The 21,255-nt window shown below is 41.7% G+C and overlaps 1 protein-coding gene across 2 annotated transcripts in view; it reads right to left on the bottom strand.

Moving 5' to 3' along the window:
- The window catches only part of LOC306825614 (A-type voltage-gated potassium channel KCND2-like), a 33,537-nt gene extending 13,506 nt beyond the window's left edge, over positions 1 to 20,031 (bottom strand). The window contains exons 1-2 of one of the 2 annotated variants that reach the window (XM_079346464.1): positions 18,883 to 20,031; positions 17,452 to 18,633 (exon numbers count right to left, since the gene is read on the bottom strand). In XM_079346464.1, coding sequence (XP_079202590.1) covers positions 17,452 to 18,563 — 1,112 coding nt within the window. In that variant the 5' untranslated portion in view covers positions 18,564 to 18,633; positions 18,883 to 20,031. The remainder of the gene's footprint in view (positions 1 to 17,451; positions 18,634 to 18,882) is intronic. The other variant, XM_079346465.1, reaches the window with a different exon arrangement.
- Between the last annotated feature and the right edge of the window lie 1,224 nt (positions 20,032 to 21,255).

Genomic DNA, 21,255 nt, shown 5'->3' with positions numbered 1-21,255 from the left:
TGCTCCAACGATACTGCTCTCTGTACCTTCTCTGCAAGGCTGAAAGAGCACAAAATTCATCCTTGCTGACAGCTAAATAATAGATGTACCAAAAAAATGTAATTTTCCCTCCTGAACTCCATCATGCTCATACAACTATGAATTGGGAATCTCAAGAAAATTGATTAAACTGCCTGCATGTCATAGAGGCATACTAACATGAGTGACAAGAAGAGATTCATTTTCTGGTGTGTATTCGGGAAGACTGTGAAATTTATGGAGTGCTGCCTGCAGTGGAGGTCTTGAGGGTGGTTATGTCTGAGGCCTCATAAAAAATGTAGTTCGTAAAAACAAGAAAGGAGAGGCTATAGGATCGTTCTTTTCTTTGCCAACAGGCAACTTGAATCTGACCGCTGAGTGAACGAAGAGAAACGCAGCAAACAGAAATTGCTGCATTCACAGATAAACAAGTGCAAGTGAGGTAGTTTACAAAGGAAAACTCTTTGTTGTTTAATATTTTTACATTATTGATGAACCAAATTTAAATCTCTTTTGTGTTTCGGTCAGTGTGTTCAAATATTAAGCACATTCTGTACTTCTCTCCAACGTGAACAGACTGTTGAATACAATCTCTGTTATGCTGGGAAGACTGGCAGCGACGCTGGTGGCAAACACCCTGCAAGAATTTTTCAATGCAGTGGCAGAGCGATCCAGTGCCATCCTTCAGTAGATACAGTACAAAGGTTGTGACAGTCAGAAGCACAATAAATGATCATGATCTCCCAACATGATCCCTAAACACCAAATATCATTCCCCATGTTCTGTGCTGATTCTCTGGCTTCAGCCTAGGAGCCCAACATCCAAAATGCTGCCTCTCCAGGGTTTGGACACCAAAGACTGATGGGATTAGGAGTGTGTGGGCTGATAGGACTCTGCTCTGATGCTATCCCCTCAGATATACATCATTACAGAGAGGGGGGGGGAATCCCACAGGCGCTGGGATTAGCCCGATTTTCACTGCAGGTGATAAGGGAGAGAAGGGGAGGCTGGCAGAGCTACACAACATAATGGGGAGATAGGGAAGCAAAGATAGGAGGGAGCCGGAGGACCGCACTGCCTGCTGTAATGCGTGTGGTAGGAGAAACAGAGCACTCGAGTATGAGTAACTGCGAACAATAGCCACAGGGAAGGACAACTTTTGAGATAGGTGAACATCTCCGACTCAGCGGGCAAACATACACTGACTACACGGCTCTGAAAAGGATGTTCGAAATGCAGTAAAATGAATTGTTGAAGAGATGTAGGAGATTGTTTTGTATGCTTTCCACAATCCAGCAGAGATTCAGCCTCTGCAGAATTGTGTGCAGAGCTGAAGGTTAGCACGCGAAGTTCAAGGAAACAGCCATGGCCCTCATGGCTACATGCCAGTCGATGTTAATGCATTGTAAATGAAGACTATGTGATGAGGAAGTGTCAATGTGGCTTTGATCTTCCAGCTGAACGTTCACCCTGGAGTTTGAGGAACTACACAGACCCAGTTAAGGCCATTGCAATTCATCTGTTCAGCCAGGAAAGATACAGATAAACCATATAGAGTAATCCCTTACGTATAGCTCTGGCAAAGGCACCTCGGCTCTCTCTCGCTCACATATCAAACATGTATTCCCTTAGCCCTCCAAATCCCAGCTTAACCCTCACCCCGCGAAACCAGGCGGCTAGTTATCACCGCCGCTCTGACATTAGCATGCACGCCCTCTCTCATTTGGGAGATCTTCTTAAGAGTCAGGGATGATAAAAAGCTTTCCTCTCTACCGCTCTTCCATTCCTGACTTTGACTCACCCTTCCTCAGCCTGGACCCGCCTGCCTCTAACTACAAGTCGAAGATGAAACGCTTCATTCTCTTTCTTTTTCCCCCCTCCTCCTTTTCTATTATCATGCAGTGCTAGCACAGCCCTGCTTGACATTTTTCTTTTTCTCCAGCTCTTCTCCAGTCTTTCAGTCTACACCTGCTGACACTTGAGAAACAACTGCTGTCCTATGCAAAAAAGCAGCCCTATTTCACTGCTATTATATGCCAAGTCACCTCCGTACTCCAGCTCCTCATCGTCATGATAACGATTGTCCTTGTGGCCATTTTTTTTTTAATTAGAAGATGATTGCTATTCTGTATTTATAGAAGTTTCATTAGGGTTAAGCACCTGTGTGGATCCATAAAAGTATGCTATCCTGCTGACACGTAAGTGTAGGAATAAGATTTTTTCCAACGTTAAAGGGAGGTCTGGATGATGCAAGTATTCGATCATCTGGAACATGATGAAACCAACATACACAGACTCAAACTTTCTGATTCTAACATGTCATGCCTTGTTAAGATTGCTGCCCATCTTTCTATATGTTTCTCAAGAAAGCCAGGGGGCTAAAAATACATTCCTTCATGTCAGTATAACGCTCTGATAATGCAATTACACTCCTTCGTGGGTGAATGGGGAGGGCAAAGGAACATGAAAGAGGGGCTGGGAGCTCGACGGGGTGCAGCAGCTATGGATTATAAGAGAAACGTGATAATAAAATGAAATAATCAGACGCTCAAGTGATTATGCTAATGAGCTAATTCAGTATTCATCACAGGTTAATCGGCATGTGGGCGAGAGAGCAGTGATATTTTTTAACAGAAACCTTTGATCGAGCTGCCAGAGCGTTCCCTCACCTTTACTGTATGATGACCTCAAGCAAGTTAGAGATTTTTTTTTTGTTAGTTATATTGTTGTTTTAGTGTATTCTGCATCATGAAGAATACATGCTGTTCACAAAGACAACACAGATCAGACTGGCTTCTTATTGGCTCATCCTGTACAATAAGACCTATGAAAATAGACATACTTAATGTACCACCAGATGAGATTTCAAATTGACCTCTGTGGCCTTTGTTGTGCCGTCAGGTGATAGGGAAGAGGAAAAACGTGAAAGGTCTCGTGGATTAGTGCCTGTGTGTTGGGAAAGGGGAACTGGTCCAGGAGCCTCATCACACTGACAGCAGATTAGTGCTCGGCGGCGCCAGAGCAGACGGTGAAAGATTAACTTTGATGTGCGATTCCACACAGAGCAGCCGCTGGATATCAGCTCCCTTCACCAAATGGCCCCTTAACTCAGAGTTTGCAGCATGTGCAACAACAAGCTGCAGGATCTGAAAATCAACTTTTCTAAGAGGCAGACCACAGTGGTACATATTCTGACTAAGTGTATTTGTGTATTTGGTAATACAACACCCACAATAAATCTACAATTTCATTTTTTTTCTGTGCAGCTGTTTGGCAGCTGTAGTTGCTAGTGGACATTTACAACTGTATTTACAGATTACTTTAGTATTGATTTTTTTTGTTGTCCAAGGAGCACTGAATAAACTCTACACACTTTTTCTCAGCCTAAGGAGCACCACTAAGCTCACAAACAGATATACATTGTCTTCATGTCTCTGAAGGAACTTAAAGTCTTAGAAATAACCCCTGATCATGTCAAGTCATGACACAAAGCCTGAGGTATATAAACCAGACATGTAATGTTTGAGAGAAATCAGCATCCACCAGTCAGGGAGGGTTTAACTATAGATACTTTTTGAAGTTGCATTTTTAAACCCAGTGCACCCATACAACGGACTAAAAGTCAGGGTAGCTCTGCCTTGTCACTTTAAATGATGGGGAACTTTATGGAAATGCATAAATAAATACCAGGAGTATTATTTTAAACTATTAAATATAAATGTCACAGAATAATTGAAAAAAGCCCATTACCATCTGTCAGACCTAATGTCTAATGTGTTAACCAGCAGGTCAAAACCAAAAGGTTATTTCATTTCCAATAAGGGAAGACAAAGATGTGTCGCACTTTCTTCCACTTCAGATGCCAGAAAGAGGGAAAATTCTGATATAAAAGCAACAGCGCTAACATCTCAACAAATCAATCTCTCTGACACAAAGCTGACTCCATCTGTGGATGCAGACCATGTGGATTGAAAGCTCCAGACAACTAGTATTTTGGACCCTATATTGGGCCTGTTTATGCGAAATTCCTTTTTCCACGGACCAGAAGAACTCTTATGATTAGGGCACTAATTGCTCAGGCCTTATTATGCAGTTTCTTTGATTGTGTTACTGTCAGAACAAAAGCTAAGACTCAAGACTTAATGCCTATTAAGCCAGATATAGCTCAAGAATTGCAGGAAAGAAGAAAGTCTCTAGATAATAAATGTTGAGTGGGGGAGATTGATTTTTCTCTTGCTCAACCCCAACAAACTTCCAGATTCTTTTTGAGTTGTGATTTCAAAACATCTATATCATCTTTTTACACCAAACAGCTGCAGAGCCTCATCTTCAAATCTTCTTCCTGTACAAACAATTCTACAGTCACAGCATGGTAGTTAATGTTTACTGCGCAATACGGTAAGTAGACAAAGATCTAAAGTGCTACAGATGATCAGTAATACAAGATAAAGACAAATGAAATTCCAGAGCGACTGTCTTTGAAACAAACATGAAGGTACTAATTCCAGCCGTTTAGAAAAAACAGCTGCAAGTTCAAAGGCGCACTTCAAAAACCTCAGAGTGAAACTAAAGGGAATAGCGGAGGTTTGGGATGAGAAAGAAAGAGTGGTGAAGCGTAAAAATGAACTGAACGCTCTCTCACTGAGTGTGGACAGCCGCCAGACTGACGACAGCAGTGCGCTCAGATAACAGCGAGTACCAGGAACCAGTGAGAACCTTTGGGGAAGCATTGGGGAAGAGCTGCATCTCTTCTAACAGCTGCTGACTGGCCCCCGGGGCAGAGTAGAGCTGCTATTCGCTGTATCCACCATCTCCACACCTGCAACCGCACCGCTTCATGTGCACGAGAACATCATTACTTTTTCCATTTCACTTCACGACACCTCTCCTGTCAAATCAAAAAAAGACACGAAAAATAATAACTTAGGGCCATAGGCGGAACAACAACACCACCACTGAAAGGTCATTTTGACCATGAAAATTGGTCTTGCATTCACACAATCTATCAGTCATCAACAGGTTTATTGCTATGTCTGCTTTCAAAGCAAAATTGGCTGAAACCTGAATTAAACTGACCTCGGGCCAGTAGGAGAAATTATGTGTACTTAATGACACTACGCCCATTATTTAGAACTCCAGCATCTTTGTCAATGCGGAGGACAGGCCTGCTGATGAATAATGATGTTAACACTGTGAGGACAGGCAGCGTTTTGGCTCCAGCGCAGACCGTACCGTTAACAATCGTGACTGAATGAAGGTTATTCATTTTAATCACACTACAGCACGCCCCCCCTCCCACCATCCCAGGGGGTTTCTATATTTAAGCACTTTTTCATTCCTTCTCCTTTTTTTGGTCTTGGCTGATGGCAAGGCAATTGCTTTGTGGGATGTCTGCCCTTGAAGAATCAGACAACAGAAGGAGATATTTATACATACTGTAGATGTGGAGTGAGAGCAAGCTGTATCAAATTCAGCTCTTTCCTCTCTGCCTGTGTAGTGAAGTCAAATCACAGGTACTTTTTCCCTATGCCTGTCTTACAGCTTTTATTTCTCTCTCGCTCTCTCTTTTTTTTTATGTTTTTCCTCCAAAACAGAAGCGATGTTGGTTTTGTACCTGTACTCTAAGATTAGCTGCTTTGTCCTGGGGGAAAGGGAAAAGAGTTGGAACATTCCTCTCCCATTGCACCCATTCGTTTGCCTGTTTTCTAATTGGACTTCTCCATCTGTTGAGGTCTACAAATTGTCTTATGGGGACACTACAGCTAAAACATCCTATCAAACACTCAAATGCATCAGGGACAGTCTTCTTGGAGCGCTGCCATATCAGGCACTGAAAGAGTTGTCTGTGTGTGTGTGTGTGTGTGTGTGTGTGTGTGTGTGCCTTTGTGATGTATAATCAGAGGTCCAGCAGCTTTCAGCCTGGAGATAAGTAGATATACAGTATACGCTGAACTCTGGTTTCAAGCTGGCAGGATTGGCTACTTGGAAAATTAATCTATCTACCACATGGCAGATCTGTCAGCACAAGTGACATACTTTAATAAGAATTATTTCAAAAGACGACAACATTGATGGCTGCCTAAAACACACTGTCAGTAGTATTGACTGTATGTCATATGCAGTTCTGATGAATGCATCTCCTCTGCAGTCCTCCCAGTTGTTGGGTAAACAGACAAGGTTTTTTTTTAATATTCTTAAAAATGGCTTTTTTGGATTCTCTTCCATTTCTCGCTTAGAGTTGTTAATGACATGGGAAATTGTGTTCCTGAAGCTTGTCACTCTTTACATCCCATTGACTGGGAGTTGAATACTCAGAAGCAAGCAGTGGGACGTGTGACAGTGTATTTGTGGCGATGATTACAGCCCATTAACTTTGATGGATGCCATTTTGTAGAAAAGACGATGGGAGTTTGAACGAACGGCGACGAAACTTGTTTTTCTGTCACCAACAAGTGTACACAAATTGTGCAAAGGAGCCTGAAGAAGTAAACTGCGCCAGTGTGCATGCAAAATTGATTTTTGGATCTGAATGAGACCACTTCACCTTTGGAGGTAATTGAATGTCACATTAGAGAGGCTGATGCTGGATCTGTCTCCCCTATGACCTCCAGAGGACAGTCAGGACCAGAGGATCCAACGTCATTGCATATGCCACCAGCAGATACAGCAGGAATGTAAATGACATTTTGTGTGTGTGTGTGTGTGTGTGTGTGTGTGTGTGTGTGTGTGTGTGTAAGCATGAGTGTCTGTGTGTGCAAGAAAATGGTCCTGGAATTGATTGCATTGTCCAGCTTTGTTAATGCTAACTGTCTGTGTGGCTTTCTTCTCTGCCCAAGTCGTTTGCGAGTCTTTGCCTTTCGGCCCAAATGTGTGGCTTAGTCAAAATGAGACACACTCCATTTGTGTGTGCCCGTTATGTAAAGATAAGGCCATGCATGCCAGAAATCTAACTCTTAAGCTCCTCCGCAGGGATTACGGACAATTGGCTAAGGGAAAAAGAAATACAAATAATAATCAGCTGTTTACGGTTTTTCCACTAATACCTTGAAAAAGAAGCTAAAATGCCCAAATGGAAATTCAAGCAGTTGAGACGCTCCTATGTGCAACTCGTTCAGAGATACACGGGCAAGGAATTCTCCAGGTGGGAGCTTTACCTACTCTTCAATAATACCCAGACAAACATATCAATCAAAAAGAAGCTTTTACCTTTCCCGTTCTAAAGACAGGGTTTAATTGTTGGCTTTTTTACGTCAATGAAATCTAACCAGGAGCCAGCGACAGTGAAGGATTAGGATTTGCTGTTTTGCTTGTTTCAACTTCAGTATGAATACCTTGTGTGGCCTTGTTAGCCATTAGCGTAACTTACCCCTTTGAATGTGTATTCACAGTCAGGTTTTAATATATCTTTAAAACTGACTTGAAAAAGGCAGTCTTTGTCACTTTTAAATTTCTGAAGCTTGAAAGGATCTGGTAACTCCAATCCTTTTCTTGAGTAAAAGTAGAAACACCCTAATTGAACCAAGGTTGTCAACATTTTTAATTAAGAAATGAACCAATACCAAAACTTCTATATTTGTTGTTGTAGTGGAAAACAGGTATCAATAAATATTAAATACAGAGTTGCAGTCTGAATGAGTGTGGATTTAGCATCTTATTTACCACTATACTGTACGCATGATCATATTGCGATTCAGCACTCAACAAAAACAAAGCTAAGGCTGATAGGGTTGTCAGCAGTTTTTAAGGTTTTAGAACGAAGAATTGGACAAATTAATGACTTGACCTGATGGTGGTGTTAGATCAAATGTTAACGGATCACCAAAGTAATTATAAATCCTCCTGAGGTGACACAGGAATGTGTTCAACAAATGTCACACTATTAATCCAACAGTTAAGAAATTTAAATTAAAAGTGCTGATCTTAATCTTAAGGTGGCAGTGAAGGAAATGTCAGTGGGGCTTTCTCTCAGGGGAACATGAATATCTGTTCCACATTTAGTGTTGCTACATCTCAATGTTGTTGAGATATTATAGTCTTGAACAAAGTGTACGGCAGCCTTAAAGAGACAAGAAATTGCTGTTTATGAAGCCGGGCCAGAAACCAGGGGAAATGCTATGTTTTACCTCAGTGGGTAGTAAATCACACTGAAATACAGACAAAAGACAGATCCTGATATGTGCTGCCCTCAACCTGTCATGTGACTGCCCTGGATTTACTGTAGTTGGGCACAATAAAAACATCATCACCATTTCCCTTTGAGGAGATTTAATGCTCAGTGCTTGTTCAGGCAGTAGCAGTGAAATGTTGATATAACACAGTGGTAACTTTTTAGGACTATAGTGTGTGGTAATTCAATTGTATTACATTGTTATGTGATTGAAATTTTGACTGCCTATCAATAGCCAACAACTTTCAAACACAGAGAAAAACAATCAGCCAACTCAACTCAAGGCCATCTATCCCTGAATTTGATAATTGATGCAGGACTGTTGCATTGAAATCCACTTGATTGTAAAGTGTTTATATTGTCCATCATGAAAATAGCCAGCAGTCATTAACAGGAGTTGTAGAAATAATAATTTATGTGCATCTTTTAACAAGCTAGCATAAAGTGTCTTTTTAATGGCTTTAAAAACCCACATTGCCATCACATTACATCAGCTGCAGTGATCAGGTGAAGGAGTCTGAAGGTCTGATAGTTTCATTAAATAATGGCTATATGTGATCTGTCATCAGTCCACCTGAGACAGCATGGAAACATAAAGAAGAGGAAATTAAGATAATAACAGTGACGTTGATAACACCTGTAGATGAAAAATCAGTTCACTTGAAAGAGAAAAATATCGTCCCACAAGCAGCACAAGCCCTGTTTAGTTTCTGTTTGACCAAATGGCCTACATTAGGTGATATATTTGGCTATTTATAGAAGCTGGGCCAGGCAGGAAACAGCTGCCATGCGTCAGGGTGACAGGCTGACATCCCTCATCTCAGCAGGACCTCCCTGCCAGGCAGACAGGAGGAAGCTCTTTATACCTAAACTCAAATGGGACATCGCCTCTTATCATTCACCCTGCATACAGAAACTAATAATGTATGGAGCCCATGGCAAAGACTCTACAATGAAACTGGGTTAACAGTGGAGAGTATAGACAGCTCAACATGAGTCGCAATACAGGGATCTGTATTCCTCCTTCACAGCACACACTGTGAATCTCATTCAAGTGGGATCAGTAATGATCAGGAGGAGCTTTTGTTGTGGTATCCTGGCGCTGTAAACTGGCACATGATTCCTCAGCTCAGACCAAAAAAATGAGATGGTTCATGAGCGGTGAAGCCGAGCTTTAAGCTGACAAATGTGCTAAATCAATATTCATAACTTTGCCATGAAGCGGCTCACGTTAGGATATTATGAATGGGCTGTAAACCAAGTTTCAATTTATGATAACGCATCAAAGTTTCTCTGTTTGTCTCTGATTCTGATGACAAGTATGTTTTTTGTTCATCTCCCCTAAATGAGAGTCTGTATGGATTTCAACGCTCACAAAGGATACGTGACAGTGACTGTTGTTGACATTACATGCGACTATACAAGGAAAATTGTGTCATCATGAAATAAATGTCTGCTGCATAGCATTTAAGTGAAGGCACTTTGGATCGAGGGTAACTGTCAGGTTAATGGATTTCTCTCATTTCAGCCCAGTTCATGTTTTGCTGAGAGGCTTTAAAAACAGCATAACTTTCTTTTGAAAGCCGCATCTGCAGCGATATCCCATCACTCTTCAGACGAGGTGTCAAAGCAGCAGAAGTTACACAACTCTTTGAATTCGTTTCTGTTTTGTTCGCAGAGCAGACTGATGATTGCTGTTAGCTATAATCTCTGAATCTCTGCTGATCACAGATGTTGGCTTGTTGGCTGAGGGGCATTTTTGATAGAGAGACAAATGTCAGGGGGAGGGATGCTCACACTCTGGCATTATAAAAGCTGGCACCGTTTCAAGATATTGTGTTTGCTATGCCGTCCCATGTGCTTGAGAGGAATAAACGGTGCAAGGAGCAATATAACCCTCCCTAGACTCCTCACAACAAGGAATGGGACCATCACCTTTCACACCACTTTTTTAGTCCTAAATCTGTGCTGTATAACCTGATTTTGAGGTCAAAACGAGGGCAGAAACTAGTTTGAGTCTGGGAAATGCAGTATAATGAATGCTACTCCCATTCTTACAGTAGTGAAAGCCAGAGAATCTACAAAATATAAAATAAAATAAAATAAACTGCTTCTCCCTCATTCTGCCACCCATGCATGCAGCGGTGTAAAGTTTGGACTGGCTGACATTAAAAATGTTGCAGCTCTTTATGACAACAGTTGAGTGCTGATTAACATAAGTGTCACACTAAAGTTACAAGCACAATGTTGACTTGCATATTTTTTGACTACAATTCATACAGATCATTTTCTCACAATGCTAATCTAAACATGTGGGACTTCCTGGAATAATTTATTTTCTCTGTTGATGCAACATAATGTGGAGTTTTTAATTAGTTCTCTGAACTTGCAGAAAAACCCTCCACATATAAATTCAAACAAATAGTGGAAAAGGGAACATGTTAGCAGTTGTTCTTGAATATTGTCTGCTGTGTGTAAAAATGTTGTAATGAATGTGATGTCTGTCTAAAATTAAACATTATGAAACCAATGAAACCATGTTAAGATCTTCTGAGAATAAGAGGGCAGTACAGTGGCTTAGAGAGCTAATGCCCTTAAGCTTAAAAAAAAAAAAGTTCATGTTCGTATTGAAATAGTTCAATACTTCTAGACAACACATTTCTTTACATTCTGGCCAATGGACAGGACAAGTCCATTAGATAAATAGACAAACACAACAATGTTGGTGATTATTAACCTTTCATTAGGATATTAGTCAACATTTTTTGGGGAAATTATGTGACAGCAGTAGCCATTTAGCTTAGCCCAGAATTAATACAGTAAGAGGATCAGCTAGGCTGGCAATGTCCAAAGTAAACTTAATGTGCCTTCCAGCCACTCTGCGTTCTAATCACTGGAACACGTTATATCTTGTTTTTTAATCTGTACAAAAAAGTGGTGTAAAAATAACCCATTGTTGTTTAGCAGGCCTTCAAGGCTAAATGAAAGGACAAAGGGAACGCAGGTGGTAAAACATAAGAAAATAAAGTCCATCACATTGATACTACGTCAGACACACAAACAAAGAATACCAAAAAATCAACAGAATTAGATCCGCTGGTTCGGGAGGAGAATTAAAACATTCCTCTTTTAATTTCAGTATCAAAAACTATCAAGTAATGATTAAGTTAAAAAAAGTATAGTGCTTTTTTTTGGTGGTGCCACTGAGAATATATTTAAATGAGAACTATCAAAGATAATTACATTAATCTCATGTATTATGGCAGCTGGTCCTTCTGGACCTGACATTTCATTATATTTTGACCATTAAGAATTAAAAGTGTGTGATTAATACTGATGATTCTGCCCCTGGTTTGTACTTTATAACATGTATTTGTTGGTGTTAATCATCTGTAGTGCATTTCTTGCTCAATAGAAGATGTTGTTTAACCAACCTAAACATTAAGCTTTTGTCATCGGATCTATAATAATAACGTTATGCATATAGCACCTTTAAAAACACATATATAATAGTGTTAATTAAAGTGGGGCTTAGAGCTTAACGTAATCATTTATGCATGAGGCCTGTTGATCCTAAAATCTTTCTTACTTTTTTTATAGGACACATGAAAGTAATGATCACATGACAACTACATGGATGCAATCCTGATCACAGTGTAAATTAATGGATGAAAGTGAAGAGAATCCTCTCTGAGTACTGTTCTACATCTCAACAAAGTGATGAGGAGGCATTATGTGTGTCTGCATACCAATCTCCATGACCAGACAAGCACTTTCCATCTGTATGTTAATGCTGAGTATGTAAATAAGCTGTGCAGTGCTATATAGGAGGAGATGGCTGCTGGGCTTTCTTCATTTTCACACTATTTGATCTCATCACATACTCCACATCTGATATCTTTTACAACACATCAACTTTCAGGATAAGACATTGTCACAAAGTATGCAACATTTTCTCGTTGTATTCATTTGCTGGGCTGGCTGGCTCGGGGTTTCTCGGCTTTTAGATTGGATGGAAGCGGGAGTCAGGCGGGGCAAGTGCTTTCTAACAACAATGAAATTGAGGTGATGTGTTTCCTCACATATCTCCTCATTTCCTAATGCAGTGATGCTGCATTCATTCAGACTAACTTTAATCTTGTTCTGGAAAATTCCATTAATCTTGGTTGTTGCTTGCAATACAAAATAGAAGATGAAAAATGCTGAGCAGTGGAGAAAAACACTGATGCCATACTTTATGTCCTCACACTACGTTACCCAGGCCCGAGAGCAAAACATGCTAGTCTATTTCCCTGCTTAATGCAGCACATTCAAAGTGAATTACCCCTTGCATGGAATGAGTGTTATTGGCGCTGCCTCAAAGACTGGGGTTGTCAAAGAAATCAAATAAAAAAGAGGGACAGCCATTTTGTCCTTGCCATATAGATTATTTATCAATCTGACCATCTGCAGTGACGCATGCCTGCTTTAAGAGTCAGTTCACACACACACACACAGTATCCTCGCATCAACCTAGCAGCTGGACGTAATCTGTTTTCCCCTCCAGGGTTCACTGGCTGCAAATACATATCATTTTCCACATTGTACTCAATAAAAAAATATATCTACAGTCATTAAAATGTAATTTAGGTGCAAATGAAAGCCTTTGAATTTTCTGAAGTACATAAATATGATGTCATAAATTTGTAGTATATGAAAGCCTGCAAAATGTTAATAATTCAACCTACACCTCCACATCACCCTTTTAAATCCCTGGCTGCCAGTGTGAAACTGTCAGCGTGATGAAAACAAGGAGAATAAAGAAAATGCTGGGGCTTTCGTTTAGCGGGAGTATAAAAAAAAAAGCCTACAGATTTTGTCTTTCACAATGATCCTAATCTCCCCTGATTCCACCCCTCGCTCGCACTCCTCCATTTCACAGTCATTTGCATGGGCAGACAGGAACTCGCACTGAACACATTTCAGTGCCAGGTCCCCCTCATTAAGTCACCTGTCACTTCAGGACCATTATACCAGCTTCATATTAGCATCACCTCTCCTCACCAATAAAGCACCTGGAGGGGCGCTGCAGGCTAATGGCAGCCTACACATCTTACAGCAGCCACTTCTGCTTCACACAATAATACATCACATCTCTCATAATGGATTGCTGATTTTCATAATGTGCATAACATACACAATGCCAAGTGGTGTAATGTATTCTACTGAACACAAAAATTACACCCATTGCAGTACATAATCAAACGCACCAAATGTTCTCGATGACTGTCATGCTCAGTCAGGAGAAGAAAAAAAAAGAGTGAAAATCCTCTGCAATGCCTGCCAGGGGCATGCTAACTTATTCCATCACACGAGTATATCATCAAGAATGCGTTTGTTATCTCCCGGGTACAGATGCTGCAAAGGCCCTCCAGAATGTTCCTGTATATTTCAATTACACGTGACATGCAGTGATGGGTTTGGACTTCAAAAAGCTTTGATCTGCATCAGAGAGATCCATGAAGCCAATACTTTGCATTGTATGCTTTGATTGTCATTGGGTGGAGGTGTCAAAAGTCTCAAGCATGATAATGGTTATACTTGTGCTGCTTTATGGGCCCGACAGTGACCCTCATGTCTGTTAACCTTGCCTCCTCTGTCTTATAAATCCTAACCAGAGAGGTTTATAGGGCTCACTTGTCAAGCCTTTCCAGCCGTATTTGGTGGGTGGAGCTGAACCACCGACAGACGACATGGTGATAAATTCTGCAGCTGTTGACTGAGTACAATGTACAGCTGTGTTTTCCACTGAGGCCAATGCACTAACTAGATGTCACAACAAATCACCAATTAGAATCATCCACATCCTAACAGTCCTTTATGCAAAACCTGGAGGCAACTGCCGAAAGAAGGATTTTGATCAGAGGAACGGAAGAAAAGTGTGCGTTAGTGTCGGAGGCCTCTTGCGTCAACCAAAGGTAATTCGTGTTCGTGTCCAGCGGAACATTTGTGTCTCTACGCCACACTTGAGCATGTCCTCTCCACTCTTCCTCCCTTGTGGGTTGCGCTTGACTTCCACCGTTTTCACAGCTGCTCTCAGCAGTGCACTCCATTACACCTTAAATCACTTAAAAGATCTGAAGCACCAAAAACTCCCTCTGCAGCTAATTCACCCTGACTGTGAGGATCATCTAGAGAAAACAAGAGCAAGAAAACACTACAGCATCTGATTCCAGCCTAATAATGTGCACCGCTATCTTTAAATTGGAATCTATCGCCGCCTTAAATGCACAGTATCAAATCAAGTCAGAAAATTATACATCAAGATGTTGGTGCAGCTTTTAAAGATACTGCAAAATACCATAACGGAGAAAGAAATGTAATGTATTTTACGCTGAATCACTCAATTGTTGAACCTCTTGGCAGCAGCATTCCGACAGAGGCGGATCCTTCTTTGTTGGTATCCGAAAGCAGCCACAGAGATTAGCCTCAATAAATAAGGAGGGATAAGTGGGTCTTGTCCTGTGTTTGGTGGCACAGAGCAGTAGACAGAGGTGTGACACGCAGCTGCACAGAGCTATTGATTCTCCGCTGGTCTCCAGGCACCCTTCCTTTTCATTCAGGCTGCCTGCCAAATGCCTCTGAACAGGAGCCCCTGCTCACCCAATGTCTGCACGTCTGCTTAAGCACAATCAATGGGCCATCAGCAGGGGAGGGAACGCAAGCCTCTGTCTTGACTTCCACAGGGTGTGAGGCAGGGAAATTGAAAATATATGTAGTGGAAACGCATCATGATACCGTGCAGGAAAAAGCATCATTGACTATCAGTCTAAAATCAAACCGTTTCAAATGCTTCAAATGGCAGTCACAGCCAGTAGCACAAAGCTAGTCTTTAAAGAGCTCATTTGCAAGCCAAGAAAAGATTTGACTATTTTAAATGTCACTGAAATAACTATTTGTCAGATGGGGATAGATTTATCTACATGCTAAGATCAGAAACAAACCATCAGGGAAGCTCCTTTCACCTATTCAGTTAAAAATATGAAGGTTACAGGACGAGAGCTCAACAACAGTGTTTTCCACACACAGTGACAGCCACAATTCAGCTCTGCTGCTTGTGGGAGATGTGTTTTTTAAAAGCACACCTAAGGACAATGATGGATCATGAGAAGGAGATGACTCTGTCTCACAGTGATAGGTATTAAGCCTCCCCTCCGGTGGTCCACTCTGCAGCATTCTGCACCACTGCAAGGCTTCAGTTTAGGTTGCAAATCTGTCAGCCCGGCTGTCATGGTTCACAATAGAGTGACAGAAACGTCCCCATTACCAAGGACGTTTCAGTTTTGTTCTCGCACAGCAGAACATCTTTTTCAAATCCATCTTAAGCAACACAAAAAAGGGGGATTCTGAGCTCAATGCAATGATATCTTTGTTGTTCCAAAAAAGATAAGTAATGCATCCTCTTACACAACTCATCTTTTATCTTTGTTTTAAAGCCATATTGAAAGTCTGGACAATGCAGCATCAGGTTAAGGGTGGAAATCATCATATCATGCTTATCAGTAATTGTGCTGTTATTGGTCATTGTCTGGGTAAGTGGTGGTTGGACTGGTATTAAGCGAGTTCTGGGAGAAGCTTTATACCATTAAAAAGATAAGAAATTCACTAACTAACTAAGATAGAGTGGTGTGTGACTCTTAGAAAAGATATATGATCAGAGAAAAAATTATCAAACAAATGTTGCCTGCGACGCTAAAACAGGTGCAGAGAGGCTGCATCAATGCAGATATGAGCGCAGACAAAAAGGAAAGTATGAAACACATGAAAAGTCGAGTATATGACTCAACATGTTCAAATGAAGCATGAGCACTTCTGTTCAACCACATCAAAAGCAGAAAAGGGTCAATTTAAAGCCTACATTCACAGAATATTCTCACATCTCAAGCACACACATCCTGTATATTCACACAAAACACACACACGAGAACACACAGAGGAGGTCACACAGGTAACACATCACCAGGGGCAATTTGTGTTACAATGTTTGATGTTTACATTGAAATTAAAAGACAACATTAGACAACATTTCAACGGGATCACATTTAGTGTGAAGTAGAGGGAAAGAGAACTAACATTAGTAGTCTTGTTTTTGCAGCACTGAATAACAGCACAAGCCATCACATTCTGTCAGAAAAAAGAAGTGAAAAGGTATATATTTTCACATTGTTCATCATAAACAACAAGCTTTGTGTAGCCAAACCCCAAATTCACATTTTACAATGTGACACATGTAAAACAAATAGCATTCAGTGTAGGCTCACTGACTGCTGACACAACTTTTCAGCACCTTGGATAGCGCTGGAGCCCAGAATATTTGAGCTGGAATGATAATAATAACAATACTAATAATAACCCATGTCAAGCAGCTGAGCGGCTGAGTGCGCTCATCAATACAAACTAATTTGATGTAATCATCTTAACCACGTTTAATTATTTTATGCTACATCAGCACAAAGTACAGCTGAGGTTGTTCATGAGCATGAAATTAGCATTCAAATATTTACAGTAGCTCATTAAGGAAGAAGTGGAAAGGAGAGAATGGAGGAGAAGTAGAGGGGGGAGGGAGGGGGAAGGTGTGGGTGTCTGTGTGTCTACTTTGTAAAGCAGCATACTCATTTTATAATTACTCGTTTGAGTCTTAAAACTGTGTGCTTTTCTGACTTTGATCCTGTAAGGTATATTTTATTTTATTTCAAAGATCTCTCATCTGTCAGCTGATTGGCCAGTGTGTGTCTGCTCATGGTGGTAACCTTTCCAAATAAGCGCATCAAAAAGAGACCCTCGGAAACAGGCAGGGAGGAGGCCCAACCTCAAAGGCTGCTTGTGTGGTGCAGGCTCATTGATAGGCAGTGAACATGGCAGTGAATGGCGCCCACGCGCCTCTATGGAGCAGAATCTTCTTTCCCTTTTATTGGCTGAGCAGCGCTCGAGGCCATTAATATGACAAGTAAAATGTAAATGCACACCTGTGGCATGCAACAATTAGTTTCAAACAATGGCGAACACATTTCTAAGCCTCCAAGTGTTTCGCTAAGCATATTTTATACTCATCAAGAACTAAAAAAATTAAAGAGACCCAACTAATGCAGCAGTTGAAGAATTGGCGTGATGTGTATTTTTTTTATGAAATGTGACTGTTCCTAAAAAGAACAGAGCCAAATAAGACTAAGTTATGGTATAACATCTGAGATCAACTGGTTTACTGGTCTTATATGCAGCCACCTACCCCAGTGTTGTCATGGTGACAATGGTGTACCAAAACGCGGCAGGGATACTGGTGAACTTGCTGGCTGTGGAGCCTTTTTCTGCATAAAACATGACCGTCGCAAAGATAATGATGGCCATGGTGAGGGAGAAGAGGAGGAAGCCCAGCTCGGAGGCGCAGCTCTTCAAGGTGTAACCCAGGATGCGCAGCCCCGCGGAGTGCCGGGAGAACTTGAAAATCCGAAAGACTCGGAAGACCCTAAGCGTGACGAACGCACCGCTCACCTGGTCGTTGTCGGTCATGACCAAACCAATGTAGTAAGGCATGATGGCGACCACGTCAATGACGCTCATCACACTTTTCATGAACTTGTAGCGACTTGGAGCTGCGATTAAACGCAGGAGATACTCGACAGTGAATATCATGACGCACGCCGTGTCTAAACAAAAGAAAGCCAGCGCGTAACGGTCTCCACAAGACATCTCCTTCGACCTGTTGGGCATAGTCCCACAGGGAACCGTCTCCACCACGTTTGCCATCACTGATATGGCAATGAAGAAGCCTGTGACGTAGTAGAAGACCAGAGCTAAGGTGCTGGTGTGAGGGTTTTCAAAAGCCCGCCACAAGAACTCACGGTACGTCAGGTTTACCGGCGTGACGTCATTGCTCATGTCCATCTCCTCGTCATCTTGAAGCCTCTCTGCATTTTCGCGCCTCCGGTCCTTGTACTCCTCATAACAGCAGTCCCCAATGATCTCAGGGATTATACCGAAGAAAGCCAGCTCCTCGTCGTAAGCAGATATGCATTCTTGGCGCGGATAGTGCAGTTTCCCCGTGCGGTAAAAATTTAGGACATGTCGAAAGATGTCAGGGTCACGATCAAAAAAGTACTCATTTGTCTCCTCGTGGAAGAAGAAGTCTCTCTCCGTGCTCCCAAGCAAAGTGTCCGGGTACCTCTCCAAAGTGGTCCGCCACGTCTGAAACTTAGTCCCACTCACGTTAAGGATGATGAGTCCGTCCTGGGCTTTTTTCTTGTCTTGGGGAGGGATGGGCATGGGAGTGCTTGCCACGGGCATCCATCCTATGGCCGCCGCTCGGGCGAACGGGAGCCATGCCGCTACACCTGCTGCCATGCTGACCTGTAGTGTTTAATATAACCCTGGTCCGGTTTCCACAGTGCTATGGCTCAGAGATGAATAGCATCTGCAGGGAGAACAGCACAACAGAGACACTAGTGGTTAAGGTTTCCAAGCACCTATGGCTGAAACAGAACAAGACAGAAAACACAGAGACCCCTTTACTTCTACGGACACTGCGCATAGCACTGTTGAGTCAATCTCAAGCCTTTCCCCACTTTGCGGCAGAATATACATTGGAATCTAAAGAACACAACCTGTCAATAAGCGGATAGATTTCTTTTCATGAAAATCCAAGTAAAGGAAAAGCACCCACCGTAGTGAAGGTTGTTCTTTAAACTGCATCCACTATGAGTTGAATAAAATCTTCTAGAGGGAATACTTGCGATTCCGCCTCCCATTTATCTGTCACTGCAGCCACACAATAAAAGGAAAACGACAGGAATAACCCACGTCGCATCAACAAGTTAAACAATTCAGAAGGCAGTTAGTCGGCACAGAGTGGTCATTCGTCCGAGCGCGATCTTTCCTCCTCTCTTTCTCTCTCTCCTCTCCATCCGCAAGGCAGCGGCGCTCAGTTGCATGCGTTTTTCTCTCTCGTTGCAGCTACTCCTCAATAAACTCCTGTTTCTCTCGTCGACTGCAAGACCACCCTCCCCCTCCTCACCACCAGCGAGCCCCGACTGTCGAGAGAGGAGAGAGAGCGAGAGAGAGAAAAAAATATATATATATGCAGAGAGGAGTGGTCCTATCTGCACCCAGAAATTCCGCTGCTGCTTCACTGTGGGGGACTAAACAATGCGTAACGGTGTCCTAAGTAGGCGGCATCTCCAAAAGCTCAAGTTGACGCTTATGTTTGTTTGCTCCTGCTGCAAACCGTGAAACCTCACACTTACCCCAAATGTGTATTTCGTCAAATCGAAAAACAATTTTTCTTCTCGAGATTTCACCAACGACATTTATACAGAAAGTCATTTGAAGTTTCCATCATTTTAAAGAAAACATTAACGAGGAGATTTAAAATCACAAGTCTTATACATTTCAGTCTGGAGACTTCGGAGCGAGTTGGTTTGTATTACGTTTTCTAAAACTCTTGCAGGATATCAATGAACATGGTTTCCAGGTGAGAAAATCTATTGATTGTAATATTTAGGCTGAAATGGATTTCATGAGAAGTAAATATAACATTTGAAATCCGCAACAAATCGTGATCAATAATGTTTCCTGGATTGCACCGTCCGTTCAGTGAAGTTACACAGCTTAAAAGGTCAACATCATTGGGCTTCACTGCCGTACTGACATTTTCCAAAATAACCATAATCAATGAAATGTCTCTTGTGCTCTAACATAACACTGACATCTCAGAGGGGGATTGGAGCAGATGCGTCCACTGTGAGGCATGCAATACAGCGTGGACCACATTTGGCTTTAGATTTACCAAACAGGACATATAGAGCTTCGAGAATGTTTTAACCCCGTTTTTATGTTTTTGTTTTCAGCACCATGGAGAGCGCCAGAGCTTTCAACACGCCTGCAGACGTCACTGACTTGTACCTCTGTGTGTGCGTGTCTGCTACAGTTTCCCGGTGTGTTTAACACTCTAGTGAGTTTACTATAAATCTTTTCCAGCTTCAGTTAGACACACATGGGGTCCAGAATGAGGCGGAGGCTGAAGTTCACTCAGCAGCGAAGCTTTGAGGACATGGACCGTCTCTTTGACCATTAACTTAGAGTCTAGTTTTGACATATCACCCAAGCTGTTGCTCTTATTTCCAACACTTTAGACGAGTCAGAGGAAATTGTTTCCAAAGGAAAGTTGGAGCTAATGTGATACCAGTGTCAGAATCAGCCTGGTAGAATCTAAAATGCAGAAAAACAGCAGTTATGCCAATTAATGCATCATTAACAACTGTTAAATGTTGGTCAGAGCTAACATAATGTAACCACTGTTTTCCACCAATATTATGTTTATATGTTTATTGTATAGCAGTACTCTGTAACATATAATACTCTATTCTTAATATTTGGAAGATAAACAGTATTGAACATCTCTAATAAAAGTGCCAGTGCATGTATACATTCAAAGTGGCACCAGTCAGACCTGTTGTGCCTTTTTGCACTCCCGGTCTTCAGCCAGTGCTCTTCATCCACACCCTCTCTGTGGTCCCCACCGGCACGATGCAGAGCTTTTGTAAGATGAATGCACGGGACTGTCAGAAGTCCCATTAGTGTATGCTGAGCATGTCAGAGCACACTCAGTTTGAGCAGTCAGGCCCAGGGGCTATGTATTCATCGGGGCATTTAAATATTCCAGCGGTTGCCAAATGGCACCAAACGCAGGCCTCCTAGCTGAGCGGGATGCCAGTCTTGCTGCAAAGCTTGTCACAGCACAGATAGCCACTGTGTTTTCAGTTAAAAAAGTAGTCAAAGTGGTTATTTAGCATTCACATATGTAATTTATGCAAAGTGTAGCAATTTGTCAAAAAATGCATTTCTAACAAAACATGGTGATATTTGCTTTAGAAAAGCAGTCTGAGTGTGTGAAAGAACATGGCAGCTTTTTTTCCTTTCGTTCCTCACAAATCAATTAGCTTTTGGTTTGTAAAGTCTGCAATTGTGAAAGTTTTTCCAATACATAAAAAAGTAGTTTTATCTTGAGATATGCTGAAAAAAAGCACCAGAAAAACTA

This window comes from Symphodus melops (assembly GCF_947650265.1).
Source record: "Symphodus melops genome assembly, chromosome: 6".
In the NCBI taxonomy this organism is placed as follows: Eukaryota; Metazoa; Chordata; class Actinopteri; order Labriformes; family Labridae; genus Symphodus; species Symphodus melops.
The sequence above is the reverse complement of the archived record's forward strand: the minus strand, read 5'-3'. Positions and strand labels throughout refer to the sequence as shown.